Here is a 16,222-nt window from a genome sequence, read left to right as displayed (position 1 = left end):
ATATAATAAAAGTCCTGCGCTGAGCTCTGAAAGTCTTGCAGAAGAAAGGGAGGAGGGATTGTATGACCCAAGGGGGTTATGATGGGGGAACCCACAAATGCAGTAGACCTGAGCTCACGAGAGCTCATGGACACTGGGCTAACAGTTAGGGAGCCTGCATGGCCGACCTAGGCCTCAGTCTAAAATTGGTGATCCTGCCTCCAAGAAACCTCAGAATGAGACTGAAAGCAGTTTTACAATCCTTTCTAGTTTTGGGATTAAGGGCGTGCACCACTACCAGCTGGGGTTTCTATGGCAACTGGTGTGGCTACTTGGATTAAAGTTGTGTGTCATTGTGGCTACTGGGATTAAAGATGTGTGTCATTGCTGCCTGGTCTGTAAGGCTGACCAGTGTGGCTGCTTTACTTTTCTGATCTGGTGTGGGAGGTCCTTCTTTCTATGTGTTGATTTTACTGATTAATGAATAAGAAAACTGGCTTGGCCTATAGCACTGAAGGAAGAAGGCGGAGTTAGGAGAAGCCATGGATCCACCACTTGACACAGACGCTGGGATCTTTAGCTGGTAAGCCACAGCCACGTGGTGATATACAAAATAATAGAGACAGGTTAGTTTAGGATATGAGTTTAGCCAGAATTACGCTTAAGCTATTGGCCAAACAGTATTACAAATAATATGGTTTTTCTAAATGGTTATTTCATGGCTGAGAGGCCAGGAATAACAAGCAATCCTTCCCCCAACATGGCTCTTCAGGCTTTATTCATTAAAATACCAATGAAATACCACTCTATAGGCCTTCTGTATATGTGTGACAATTGTGTAGCTTCATCTCTTAGTAGACTTAGAACAAGGGGAGCCTGACCTCTTTCTCCCTGGTGCTTAGATGGCTTTTGGTAACCTGTTGCCCATGCTGGATTACCTGGCTCTGTCTCAACATGAGGAGCTCAGTACTTGATGTGCAAATCCACAGGAGGCCTGCCCCTTTCTGAATGGATATGAAGGAGGAGAGAATGGGGAGGGGTGGTCGATAAGAAAGGGGACAGAAAGAGATAAGGGAAGAGAAATTGGCTGGTGTGTAAAATAAATGAGAAAAAGGTAACCTTTTCTTTTAAAAAGTACTGAGCTTCCATGCTGCTGGTGCATCTCAATCAGAGAGCCCAACCCACCTAATACCAGATTTTTGGTACATGTGTATGTCCTTTCTTCAGGTCTTAATTGCCACTGTGCAGGTTACAGCAAGGGTTTGAGTTTTCCTTCATTTATATTTTGGCCAACGACACGTTTTAGTCCTTTTAGGCTACATTTTTTTTCTTCTCTGGATACTATAATTCTCAAATTACTATCACTCTATACTTCTAGTTTATTAGCTAGGCTTATACCCTATACTAAACTGGGGAGGCATTCATACAAACAGTTCTAGAACCAACAATACTGGAAACAATCCCCAATATTCAATATCCATTACAGGGACTCAGACTACTAAACTCCTTTCCAATGGCCTTCTCTCAGCATTTCTTAGTCCCTCCACATCTCCACATGGTTTCCCCTACTGTGTCTCCACTAACAAGTCTGCCTCGCTCTATATTTGACTTTTTAAAATTTTTCTATTTATTTTTAAAAGAAAACAAACTATATTTTTTCATTATACAAAGCAATCCATTTCCCATTCCCTTCCCTCCTTCCATTCCCTACACTTACCCCCTCCATGCTACCCCCCGTCCACTCCATAGAGAGGGTAAGGCATATTGCTTTTGGGAAGGTCCAAGGCCTTCCCTACTGCCTCAGTCTTACTAAGTTTTCTACTCTATGGTTTTCAGCTCATCAGTTTTGCTTTAACTGTCATTTGTAAACAGATGTTAAATATATGTATGAAATCATGAGCATACATAAGTCCGTTCCTTTTTGTCAGGTATTTGGTCACAGTCATGTCAGTAACTGAAACCAGTTAAGGTGTACCCCTTAGCAAGTGTTTGACTGCACATTACAGTATTGTTTACTATGATCACTGGGCTTTTCTGGAGAACTCCTGACCTATCTTTCACAGCCAAAACTTTATAGCCTTAGCATAACGCATTCCATTTACTGTTCCTCTGGTCCTTGAAAATTGCTCTAGTTTGTTTGTGAGTCTGATTACTTTATATTGCTCATGTTTGATGACAGATTTCTTCCCCTTAGCATCACATCCTGCAAGTTCACTCAAATTCTCCCACACAATTAAATCTTCTATGGCTCCTAAACCCCAGAATTGGTTCTCACAAATGATGGTGCATCAGTATTCCTGGAAGGTTTATCAAACAGATTCATTGGCTCCACTACACTTTCTTATTCAGCAAGCAGATGGGGTCCGAAAATGGGAGTCCCTAGCTGAGGTATGTGCCTTTGTCAAGAGACCACATTGGGATGTTTTATCTCTCAGAGAAAAAGTTCAATCAACATCCTTAGCTATGAAGATTAAAACTTTGTTGAGAGTCCATCTCTTTCCAGTCAGAATGGCCATCATGAAGAAAACAGGCAAGGATGGAGGTAGAAGGAATCTTTATACAAATATGGTAGGAATAAAAATTAATGTAGTCACTATGAAGATTGGTATTTTGTTCCTGAAAAATATTAAAAACAGTACTGGTATCTGGTCCAGCTATACCACTACTTGTTATATACCTCAAAAAATCTAAGTCAGCATCCAGAAAAAATAACTATATACCCATATTTTTGTGGCACTATTAACATTAAGATACAGAATCACCTTAGGCAGATAAGATAAATAGCCAAGAAAATGTATCTATGAACAATGCAACCTTATTCAGCAGCAAAGGAGAAGGAAATTGTGTCATTTGCAGGAAGACAGATCAAACTGGAGTGATATTAAATGAAATAAGTCAGATTCAGAAAGACAAATATAACATTTTCTTTCACACAAATAGTCAAGATTCAAACAAATATGATATATTAAAATAAAAGGAGGACTCCTGGTGAGGAGGAAGGAGCTCAGTGAGAGGAAAAAGTGAGAACAAGAGAGGGTAATAGGGGATGGATATGAGCAAAGAACGTAATATGAGACATAATGAACCCTTTATTTTGTATGTTATTTTAAAGAGTAAACCACTCTCGTGGCAGAATCAAATACACCTGAGATTCATTTATTGCCAGTGTTTAAAGACTCTAGTTGGATTGCTGTTCTTAAGGTCCTTGTGCCATTAGAAAAACAAGGGTTCATGATGGAATGCAATATCAATTGTGGACAATATAAAAATTCACAAGGTTAAAGAAAATAAAGCAGAGGTTGGAAGGAGGCAGGTATACTGGTACACTGGAAGTGGAACAGGGGGATTTGACAGGTTTAAAGGAGGCATGTGTTGTGTTATCTGGATGAATAGCAGGTGAGACTATTTACAAAAGATCCATTTCCTCATTTTCTTGGTCAGACACTGTTACAGTGAGGAGTGGGCCCCTGACCAAATTCCACAGCAAGAGAAACAAAGCTGACAAAGGATCCCAGGGCCCAAGAAAATTATGGATCACAATGTTGAACCTGAGATTCCAAATCACCATAAAGGATAAGCTAGTTTAAAAGTGAGAAAAGCTACAGAGGTACATGGTACATAGCACTGTTGTGGAGTATTAGTGGAAGATGCATTTGTTTATGCTGTGGAGCATTTGTTTAATGATGCAAAGATGTCAGACACAGAATAAGGACAGAAAAGAGATACAGAAATAGAGAAAGTTGTAAAAGCCCAGAGGCAAAAGGTAGATGGGATCATTTAAGAAAAGCAGACTATAAATAAGCCAAGCTAAGGCTGGACATGCAAAAGGAAAGGCTAAGTCTCCGTGTGATTATTTGGGAACTTGGTGGCAGTCAAAGAGTAAAAACAAAACAAAACAAACCAAAAAAAACAAAAAACCAACAACATTTTGGTATTCCACCGTGGGCCCCATATTTCCAGCTAGGGACTGAGAAAGCTAAAAAAAAAAAAAAAAAAAAAAAAACACCAAACAGCAAAAAACACAGATACAGCTTTTTAAAGAGCAAGCCCTTGAGCAGCAAGTACATTAAATAAAAGCAAAGCAAAGCAAAACAAAACAAAACAAAAAGCTAAATTTAAAAAAATGCCTGCCACAGTGCAAGCATCAGCATTTTGGAGTTGGGGGGTTAAATGCAGTTCCTGGTCAAACGAACCTCCAACTGGGCTTTCGGCTTGGCTTTTGTGACGAGATGCAGGCACAGCCAGCCACCAAAGCCACACAGAGGTCCTAGACACACCACTTAGCAGTTTAAAGGTTTATGCAGTCAAAAAAGTCTAAAAGATATGCAGTAAAAGAGGTCCAGATGGAACATTTTCTAAAAAGATGTTTAATAATATGCATAGGCTTAAAAAAAGGGAAAGGGTATAGACAGTTAGAAAACATTGTTTAAAAGATGGCTCAGAGGTTAAGAGCACTGGCTGCTTTCAGAAGTCTTGAGTTCAATTCCCAGCAACCACATGGTGGCTCACAACCATCTGTAATGAGATCTGTCGCCCCCTTCTGGGGTGTGGGAATACATGTAGGCAGAACACTGTATGCATAATAAATAAGTACATAAATAAAATCTTAAAAATGTAAAAAAATGTTTAAAATAATAAAGTCTTTAAAGAGAATAAAAGTATTATAAAAAAGCCACTTGAGATGGGAAATACACAGGGAATCGGTTTTGACTTTTTTGGTTGCTGATAAGCAAAGACAGCTACTAAGAGACATGGGATTGAAAGAGGGACTGATAAAATAAATCAGTCTAGATATTTTAAGAATGCCTTATCTTTAAAATGTAACTCTTCTACATGACTCCTGAGAGTATTTGTAGAGAAAAATGCATTTTTATCTTCTCACATCTATTACTTCAACCCTGTTTTTTATTCTAATTTACCTTGATAAATATACACAAATTTACTACTTTACTACTGTAAATATACAATGAATATTACATATATCTACAATGTTGTACAAACAATAATACTATCTAAATCCACAACTTTTCTTTCATTCCATACTGAAATTCTGGCGCAATGAAACAGTAACTTCCCATTCCCTTTTTAACGACCACCTGGTAACTTCTATTTCTGAATTTCATGTAAGTGGATTCATACAGTATTTGTCCTTGTGCCTGGCTTAATGTAATTCATCTGGCAGTATGTGTCAGAATTTCATTCATTTTAAAGAATAAATCACACACACGCATACACAGTGTGTTTCATACTTCATTCATCTGATGATAAAGATTCATTTTTACCTTTAGACTGTTTGGAATACTGATATCCTAAGCATTGGATGCTTCTTTTTAAAAAATTTTGCGATTTGATATGTAACATAGTAATTGTTTTACACAGTAACTATATTTTAAATTTCCACTAGCATATAAGGGCTCTAATCTCACTTTACCTTTTTATTTAAAAATAAACTAATATTAATAGCAACTAATAAATATCTAAGCAGAGATTAAGCACACTCATACAATTGCAGCACCACGGAGGGTGAAGCCTTGTGAATTCAAGGTCAGTTTAAGTTATACAGGTGAGACTGGAAACACTAAATGACTGGAGATATAGGTTAGTGGTAGATCACTTTGGGTTTGACTCTTAGCACTCTCAAGAAAGATATCTTAAATATTTACTGTTCATGTGAAATGCTAAAATACAAAGGAAGTAGAGGAAAGAAAGACTATCTGATGGTATATTCTGATGGCGAGCATTTGTGTATGTATCTATTCTATCCTATGTTGTTTCACATTGGGTCAGTTTCAGGGGACTTCGTAAGATGTGACAGCTTCAGCCTGTAGAATGAGCCCCAGAGATTTCAACCTACTTCATTTACACAGAAAACTGCAAGTAAAATCTCTTCTGCAGTACGGAAAACTAGGGTTGTACTGTTAAGTACAGTACTAAGTAGTTTACAAGACCAACAAGCCCACATACTAATCCACTGTGGAGAAGGTAAGTAAAATAAAATTTCAGACTTAGGTATTAATTACTGTGCTTATTTAACTTTATTATATTCATCAAATTTGAAGATAACAAAACATAGTATTATAAACACCTGAGGACCACTCAACTGGACATAGCATCTTCATACAAACAATTTGCAAGAAGATCAATTTTTAGAGTCTAGTTATACCAGAAATGACATAGATGAAGTAATCTTTTATACATTTCTTCTGTTATATAAAACACATTTGGTATTTTTAAAGAGAAAATGGACATTCTCGTCCTGGTGAACATTTTGTTGACATTTAGAACAAATGGCTAATACATGTATAACTGATTCTCACAGCTTATATGCATTACACCACTATATAAAGTAATGGCATGCAGCATCATTTTCCTTTGAAAGCTCTCATTTATAAAAATAGAGCCCCAGTGTCAGAATTAATGTATCTTTTAAAATGTAGTAATTGATGGCTCAATAAGCAAATTAATTAGAAATATTGCATAGGATAAAGAGCATCCCTATGTGGGAGACAATCTAAGTAGAGTTTCTTAACACCTGAATAATAAGCTGAGAGGTACTGGTAATAGTAAAATGATGTACATATTTTTGATGGAATAAACATCTATATATAGTTCTTTATTACCTTTGTGGCAGTGTAAAGTGCCATAATAAATCAAAAAATCACTTGTGTATTCTCACAAATATAGAACAGTATATAAATATGCTAAAGTATCCATATGAGTAATAAACACAAAATAAAATAATTTTTTAAAATTTGGACACAAATATCTTGGAAATAGACATGTCAGGGTTGAATGTCTAATGTTTGAGCTTAGCAAAAATTCAGAAAATTGTAAAAGAGGTATAAAGTTTATCCAATTCCATCCAATCCACTCTTGAAGAATAAACATCTCCTCCACAAAAATTATTCACTTTAATCTATCCTAAAAATATCAAAGACTAGTAAGAACACTTTATGCAAGCTTATAAACTTGCTTTTTCCCCTTTGTATGAACAAGTATACCACCAAGGGCATGAAAAGAAAGGAGAATAATTTATATGGCTCTTTCCTTTCTAGTAGTAGTGTATCATGAACAGAAGAATGGGGAAGGAGATGAGAACTTAAGTGCATCATTAAACTCTTTTGAGAGAAAATTGTCATAGTTTTGTAATAGAGATTACATTGCTGGTATTTTCCCCTTTGGGGTTTAGCTATTTGGTTCTAGTTATAAAAATTAATCCTAATAAAAGGTTTTCATCTGTTTGCTACATGAAGTACACTTGTAAACACAATAAAATAATTAAAGATATAAATAATAAATTGCCAGTTATAAGTATGCTAATAAAACATATTCAATGTTGTTTAAAGAGTAAGAACATACTATCAATGTAATTGTACTACAATTTTGATAAAATATTTTTATAAAAACCTTTCATAAAATACAAACTGATGAGAAGGAAATTACTTTTATAAGTATACCTGAGAAATGTCTCTAATCTAAATTTGCACATTTTCAATTATATTTTATTTCTTTAAGTTTTTCAATGTAGTAACATAGTTTTAATGCTGGTCCTAGTTTCAGCCCCATATACTTCATCATCAGTTCACTCTTCAGTAGTAAAAGAGCTTTGCCATCAATTTCCTATAGAGAGAAGAAAATTATAGTAAGAATCCTTCCATAGTTTATACAGTATTGTCTATATATACACACATATAAATACACATATATGTATATATATTCATTCTCTGGATATATTTCTATGAAAACTAATAAAATTTGATTTGTACAATGGAGCATCATTTGACAATTTACAAACTTAATCTAATTTTTAAGAAAAAGGCTTAACCCTGTACTTTCAATATATGTTCTAAGTATCAAAGTATCCGACTTTACTGTGTACTGAACAAAATACTAGCACATATTTATGACAAATAGTTAAAGACTAAGAATAGTAGAAATGAATTTCATATGTTATTAACTTTGAGAAGGGAAAGGAGTATGTCATTATCAATGTAAACTGTAAACATGCTATACAGTTTCATCTTCATGTTGAAAGCTAATCAGCTGTCTGAAGCTAGTTAGGTATTGAAACAAATATTGATTTACTTAAAATATTGAAGAGGGGCTCGGAAGGATTGCTCAGTCAGTAAAGCACTTGTGTTGAAAACATGAAGATTGGAGTTGGATATCCAGAATCTGTGTAAAAATGCCAGACATGGTGGCATGTACTTAAATTCCAGCAATGAAGAGGTAAAGACATGATACTCCCTGGGGTGCACTGGCCAATCAGTGTAACTTAGTTGATGAGCCCCCAGATTGCAATGAGAGACCCTGTATCAATGGAAGCTCGATAGCCTTACTGAAGATAATACCTGAGATTGTCCTCTGGCTCCCATAAGACATATACACATGTGCATTTGCACCTGCACACACATGTGTACACACACACGCACGCATAAAATAGTGTACACCAGACATTAAATCAATAATTTTATATTAGAAAATGTTGTGAACACATTGCTTAACAGTTACAAGGAATCCTTTTAAAATTTTTTATTATTGTAAGCATACAATTTATGTCATAAAAGCCTATTATTTGTTATTCAAATTATAATGAAGTTGCTGTTTTCACTGGGTATCATGAGAAGGCCACCCTGGTATATGCTGTGGGTCAACCCCTCCTACTCGTGGTCCTAGAATAGAACAGGGAGCAGGTTGGGGGGAGGGTTCTTGTATTTGTCATTACAAGAAGGGGTGGTCTACACGAGAGTGGCAATCCTATAATACCACCTCTTGAAAACCTGAGGTTGTTTAGTGTTCGAGAGTCTTAGATACCCATTTGAAGAACAGTCAGTTAACCTACCATTTAAGGCCTGAATGTTGGGCAAAGCAATCTTTCTCCCAAATGAAAAAGATCAGTTGATATGGTTCCCCCACCATCAACACAACTCAGCAGCAAACTGAAAGGCCTGCACAGACGTCATTCAAAGGCATAAGGGCAGCAGGAAAACCGGATCAAAAGATACGTTACATGTTGCCTGAAGAGGTCGGCGAGGGGGCCTGATATGTGAGGATCTGTATGTTTCATAAACTGTATCACTTCATCCACAGACCAGGTTGAAGGGTCCTTACAGAAGCCTTGTTTCAGGACACTGGGGTCAGGTACAGCTATATAACTTGAAGCTTCAATGGGAGGGGAAAAAAAACAAATCATACTTGACCTGATCATAATCCTGAAAGAAGAGACGTTAGGTAGAAAGTAATGGTCTCACTTCTGGAACCTTCTCTCCAGTACCTAAAGTAAGGACTCAAGATTCCAACTGTAAAATCTCATGAGAGCCTTAACAAAGATGATCTGCGGAGTGTTGCACAAAGTGTATCACTGAACCTCCCCAAAGAGCAGAACAGCTTTACACTAGAAAGTACAAAGCTTCGATGTTCATGAAATACGTGTAGCAATCCAAGGCCTCTTAGGTCACAAGTACAGGAAAAGGTGTTACTTGAATTAAATTGGGATAAGCTGAGCTAACTCACTACTGTCTTCTTTGAACAGATCCAACAAACTTTGCACAAGCTGCTCTTTTAATGTCTTTTTCTTCTAAATTGACTTTATTTTGTTAAATATGATGGGGCCTTTCAAGTTTATAGGTTTATAATCCCTTATATTTTTCAATTTTAACTAATATATTTCAGCAATCCCATTATGTTTGAGGAAGAGATTATTTATTGGAACCATTCTCCTCAATTCAGTATGGTCATTTTTAGCATCACTTTTACACTTTATAGACTCTCACCTCTGGCTTAAATGTTTATCTCAATTTTAAAGAAAAAAAAATTAGCTGGGCGGTGGTGGCGCACGCCTTTAATCCCAGCACTCGGGAGGCAGAGGCAGGCGGATCTCTGTGAGTTCCAGGCCAGCCGGGTCACAGAGCTAGTTCCAGGACAGGCTCTAAAAAAACTGCAGAGAAACCCTGTCTCGAAAAACCGAAAAAAGAAAAAAGAAAAAAAGAAAACAAAATTATTTCCTGCTCAGCTCTGTCAGAAAGTAGCTTTAGTAGTATTTTTATTTGATCTCTCTTTCATGATTCACTGTCTAGCAAGAGATATTTTGATTAGACATTTACTAAAAAGGCAACAAGACAGAACACAACTAAGGTATTCATCTGATGAGGTTCCGGTTTTAGAGGTGCTGTACACTAAGTTGTGTAGAAATTTGTATTCAATACTCATTAACTTAAGGAGAATGCTCAACTTCCTACTGAGTGTGTGATGATAAAGAAGGTTTTGGACTTTTCTAGGGAAAATCTGTTTATATTTCTAGATATGAATTAGTCAAAGGTATATAATTTGTTTCCTATCATCCAGGTCATGGCAAATATATAGATGCTTTGAGTATTTACCGCAAGAAGGATAAAAAATAAAGAAAATGTGTCCAAAATTATAATGATTTTCTCTGAGTAGTTCTACTTTTTCTTTTCTTTACAAAACCACAACTGTAAAGTGAAATAAATATCTACTAAAATATATCTTAGCCTTAAAATTTCAGAAAACATAAATAAAAATTTGCTGGACTTCATTAATTCAGGTAAAACTGGTGATAATGTAGCTGGGAGTTTCCAACATTTGTTACTGCAACACGATGTCATCTACAAATCTGTTGGGCTATATTCTCAACTATCCTGGCACACTTGTGACCCAGGCTGGACAAGTCTACAGACAATGCTGTACCATTTGGGAATTAGGACAATTAGAAGTGATCTTTTACTTAACAATGCCATAATACTAAAATATTTACAGGGTTAATTATATTTCTAAATCTAGGTTTTAAAAAGGTTTCTGTCATCAGAATCTGGTATAGTTACGTCTTGTATAATACTTTACAGCTAGACTGTATGAAAAGGTATGATTTCTGGCATAAAATTAATTTCAAATTAAGATAAGACTATAAGATCTTCTGTTTTCACACTATTACTGAAACAAAATTGAGGATGCATCTTCAAAATGATCAGAGGTGGTTGTAAATATTACATGACTACTACTCAAATATGAAGCAAACTAATCATGAGAAAACAAAGTTCAGGTATATTTTTTTCTGCCTTTATAGATTGGGATATCAATAAATATACCTGAAATAAAGTGATTTAATTTCTCCTGACTATCATGGAATTTCTTTATAATGTAAAGGTGAACAATTTTCTTTTATTCAAATAATGAGAGAGTAATACAATAAGAGTTGTGTCAGCAACAGTGATAAATGAAGCTTAAACTAATAGTCACAGGACCTGAAAGAAAATAATGACACATCTAGAGAGCTTTGAAATGAAATGGTTATCTTTTATCTAGAGGTGCAGGCAATCAGTGTCTGGATCAAGAATTGGCCTAGCCACGTTTTTGTCTCAGGGATTACAGCCAAGTGACTTCTGAGATTTTTTTTCACTGAAAATGTTTACTAGTAGCTATTTTTCAAGGAATTTTAAAAATCAAAAATTATGTATATGAAGTCATATAAAATATATGCCTGGCACATAATGTCACATGATGATGATGACTTATTTCTAGCATCACAAAGTATTAATAAGCAATATCATTATTATTGAGCTCTCCAATCCTAGGATTGTCAGTAGCATTACTCAAACATTTGGAAGTCAGATAACTAGCATTAGAAATTTTAAAATCAGAAAATTTTACAACATGTTACTAAGAAAGTCTTTTTCACAAGTTGATATTTAGTGAACTTAGAATTAACATTTCATATTAGTTCTTATGGACTAAATATTCATTTTTAGACCTTTGGTAAACAATATCACTTTAAAAACAAACAGTCACTACAGGAGGTGGGGTAGGATAGAAGGGACAACATTAAATGTGTCATAGATGTGTATAGTGAGGTTGCTCATAGATAACATCCATGATAAAAAAAAAACCCAACGAGGACACTTGCTTTCTATGTTCTTTACTCTTCAACCCAGCCAAAAGAAAATGGACAGAACACTTATTATCTCTTTCACTCTCCTGTACTCTTATCCCTTAAAAGGTTAAGTAGTAGCAGCAGGAAATGCTATGTGATATTTTTCTTTTTAAAGAAGATACCACCTTTTCTTGGCAGATCTAAGAGAATGACAGCGGATGTGGTTATTAGGCAAATGATGTGGTTACAGAAACAGGATGCCAGAGACTTGATCCAAGAGCCACACACAGGCTGGTACCAGGAAAGGTCTCAACAGATATGACATCACATCAGAAACAAGGAGAAAGAGCCATGAGAGGTTTAAGAGTTCTCACAGCGCTTTGGGAATTACTTGAGAACTACTAATCAGAGACGTCTCTAGCTAATACGACTGGTGATCCAAAGTCCCAGAGACAGTTCTGTGATGCTATGAGGATATGAATAGCCACAACAGTATTGCCCCTGGCAATGTGGAAGAGAAAACATGACCTCTCTAATTTTGGCATTTCAAGAGGTGATCAGGTGGTATGGTCAGGTACGGAATCCTCAAGGAAAAAGATAAACACACTGACTGGGAAACACTATTCTTGAATATACCTTCATTTTTCTTTTTCCATTAGTATTTAATGTGCTTATAAGTCTTCAAGGCAGATGACTTTTTCATAACTATAGATGTACTTGATGTATTTGACACACAATCTCAGAAACTCTCTTGGAGACTGAAGTATATGCAGGATACTAGGAATCACCTATTGATGAATTCTCAGAAGTTTCAAGAAAACTTTTCATTTTAGACATGTCATGTCCCTCAGAAGATATTACTATAGGGGGAAAAGAGATTATCTTCAACAGCTCAAATTCTATTAGAAGGATGCCTTACTTTTCCATTGCCATGACAAGACACCATGACAAAGGCAACAAAAAAACCATTTAATCTGGGAGCTTATGGTTCAAGAGAGAGTTCATGACTATCAAGGTGGGGGACATGGGAACAGGCAGGCAGGCATGGTGCTGGAGCAGCACTTAGAGCTGAGAGCTTACATCTGATCCATTAGCGAGAGGCAGAGAGAGAGAGAGAGAGAGAGAGAGAGAGAGAGAGAGAGAGAGAGAGAGAGAGAGAGAGAGAGAGAGAGAGAGGAGAGAGAGAGAGAGAGAGAGAGAGAGAGAGAGAGAGAGAGAGGGAGAGAGAGAGAGAGAGAGAGAATATGCCAACTGGGACTGGTGTAGGCTTTTATAACCTCAACTCCCTCCTTCAGCAACCTATCTTCTCCAAAAAGGTCACACCTCCTAATTTTCTCAAAGAGCTCCAGAAACTAGGTACAAAATATTCAACTCTATGGGCCTTTGGGTTCCATTCTCATTCTGCCACATTCCATTCCATGGTCCCCATAGGCTTGCAGCAATATCATAAAGCAGAATACATTTCATTCAACTTCAAAAGTCTCAACAGTCTTTCAACAATGAAACTATTTAAAAGTCCAAAGTCTCTTTTGAGGTTTGAGGCAGTTTCTTAACTGTAAGCCCCTGTAAAATTAAAAGTAAATTACATATACCTAACATGCAATGGCACAGAATATACATTACAATTCCAAAAGGGAGGAATGGGGCATAGTGATGAAATACTAGACCAAAGCAAGACTAAAACCTAGCAGGGCATCCTCCAAATTCTGTAGATCTATGTCGGATTGTCAAAGGGATTAGATGGCTCTGTCCTTCCAGCTTTGCTGACTGCAACACATTTCTGTCTCTTGAACAGGTTCTACTCACTGTATGCAGCTTCCCTTGGCAGGTATCCTACAGCTCTGTCTCCAACATCCTGGGGTCTCCAATACAAATCCAGCCTTCACTTTCACAGCTTCGTGCAATGGCCTCTCTGGGCCTGCATGCAGAGACTTCCCTGCAACACTCCTTTCTTTAATGGTGTAGGAAGACTCCACAACCCCTTTATTGTTGTATCCTTCTTGACTCTAAAGCCAGACCATGGTTGCCAAGTTCTGTTGTAGGATCAGGATGAAACCTGGACCCTTCCTTGAAATATTTACATAAGGTTTGATTTGTTGTTGTTCTTTAGGAACAGATAATACCTTAGGCCTTTTCACAAATTGTAGAATTAATTGGGTGGGATCTTGCCCTGAGGTTATCATTCCCTTTATTCCATTTCTCCTTATCTCTTTCAGCACAAACCAAGGCTCTAACATAAAATTTCCTGTTGGTCTTTTTCTCCTCAAACTGTGTATTTTGTATTTCTTGTAGCCCTGCTTGTTCTTTTTCATTGCAGATCAGCATAGGAGTGATCACTAGTAACCACACGACAGAGTCAATATTTGGCAGTCTTGAAATCTCTTCTGCAAATGAAACTAATCCAAAACTCTTCAATTTAGTGTTATGAAGACATTTAGACAAGGACAAAAGGCAGCCACATTCTTACCCAAAATATCACCAAAACAGCTAGCCAAGTTGCTAATATTGTTTCCATCTGAAATCTCTTGAGCTGGTTCACATCACTCTCAGCATTAATATCTTCTAAGCTCCTAATATGATGGCTCATTAAGTTCCACTTATAGCATTCAAGCATGCTCTTAGTCCAAAATCCCAAAGTCTTTCACATCCCTCTGAAAAACGGCATGACCAGGGCTGTTACATCACTAGCCCACTCCACATTCTATCTTACTTTTCTATTGCCCTGAAAAAACACCATGACCAAAGACACTTACAAAAGAGAGCATTTAATTTGGGGGCTCACAGTTATAGAGTTAAGAGTTCATAATCATTATGATGGGGAGCATGGCAACAAGCAAGCAGGCATGGAACTTGAGCAATAGCTGAGAGCATACATATTGAAACACAACAAGGCAGAGACAGTCACACTGTATGAATCTCTCTTTTGAAATCTTAAAGCCTACCCTGGTGACAGATCTCCTTCAACAATGCCATAACTCCTAATCCCTCCCAAATAGTTCCACCAACTGGTGATGAAACATCCAAATATCTGAGCCTATGGAGGTCATTCTTATTCAAATGACCACAAAGATAAAAAAAATCTTATTTTCCTACTGTGCCTTTTATCCTACCACTGAAGAGACAGGGAAGGGCATAGCTTTCTGAGTTTGAGACAAGATTGGTTTATATAGTGAGTTCCAAGCCAGCCAGAGTTAAACAGTAAGACTTTATCTTAAAAAAATTAAAGTATCTTCCAATAAATCTAACAAAGGAAGTAAAAGATTTGTATAATGAAAACTATAAGACACTAGAGAAAGAAATCAAAACAAGATGGAAAACCAATCTATAGATTCAATGCAATCGGCAATCCTCATCAAAATACCAATGCAATTTCTTCACAGAAACTGAATAAAGATCTTAAAGTTTACAAGGAAACACAGAAGGACCCAGGATATTCAAAAAATCCTGAATAATAAACAGACTTGCTGGAGGTACCAGCATTCCTGATTTCAAAAAATATTATAGAAATATAGCAATAAAAACAACATGGTACTATCATCAAAACACACCAATTAGTAATATAGTTCTGAGGACCCAGATACAATTTGAACCTCTTACAGCCACCTGGCTATTAACAAAGGGGCCAAAAATATATATTGGAGAAAAGATATCTTCAATTTATGGTGTAGGTTGAGCTGAATAGATATATGTAGAAAAAGGAACAAAACTCTATTCTAAATGAATAAAAGATCTCAACATAAGCCCTAATACACTAAATCTGTTAGAGGGAATAATAGGGATAGGTAGGAGAAGGGCCCGCTTGTTTGTCCCAGCTGCCCAGCTAGCTTAGCCCCAAAGTAACCACACAGAAACTGTATTTATTAAATCACTGCTTGGCCCATTAGCTCTAGCTTCTTATTGGCTAACTCTTATATTAATTTAACCTGTTACTATTAATCTGCGTATTGCCACGTGGCAGTGGCTTACTGGGTAAAATTCCCAGTGTCTGTTTCTGGCGGCTCCATGGCATCTCTCAGACTCTGCCTCCTTTCTCCCAGCATGCCATTTAGTTTTCTCTACCTACCTAAGTTCTGTTCTATCAACAGGCCAAGGCAGTTTCTTTATTAATTAACCAATGAAAGCAACACATAGACAGAAGGACCTCCCACATCAGGGATTAACTTCAACTTTTAGGTACAGGCAAGGACTTTCTTAACAGAATGCCAGTAGTGCAGGCATTAAGATCTGTGATTGACAAATGGGACCTGCTTAAATTAAAAGCTTCTGTACAGCAAAGGACACCATCATTAGAGTGAAGAGCCAGTCTATAGAATGAGAAAAAAATTCTTTACAAGCTCTACATTTCATAGAGGGCTA

At 36.7% G+C, this 16,222-nt stretch overlaps 1 protein-coding gene across 11 annotated transcripts in view; it reads right to left on the bottom strand.

Annotated features, from left to right (window-relative positions):
* Positions 1–5,991: 5,991 nt before the first annotated feature.
* The window catches only part of Scml2 (Scm polycomb group protein like 2), a 127,524-nt gene continuing 117,293 nt past the window's right edge, over positions 5,992–16,222 (bottom strand). For 8 of the 11 annotated variants that reach the window (XM_038317008.1, XM_038317004.1, XM_038317005.1 and 5 more), the window contains 2 exons: positions 8,990–9,141; positions 5,992–7,599 (listed from right to left, as the gene is read on the bottom strand). In XM_038317008.1, the coding sequence (XP_038172936.1) occupies positions 7,471–7,599; positions 8,990–9,141 (281 nt within the window). In that variant the 3' untranslated portion in view covers positions 5,992–7,470. Of the gene's footprint in view, positions 7,600–8,821; positions 9,142–16,222 lie in introns of all 11 variants that reach the window. The other 3 variants (XR_005283875.1, XM_038317011.1, XM_038317012.1) reach the window with 3 other exon arrangements.

Source organism: Arvicola amphibius, chromosome X (genome assembly GCF_903992535.2).
Source record: "Arvicola amphibius chromosome X, mArvAmp1.2, whole genome shotgun sequence".
Lineage (NCBI taxonomy): Eukaryota > Metazoa > Chordata > Mammalia > Rodentia > Cricetidae > Arvicola > Arvicola amphibius.
The sequence above is the reverse complement of the archived record's forward strand: the minus strand, read 5'-3'. Positions and strand labels throughout refer to the sequence as shown.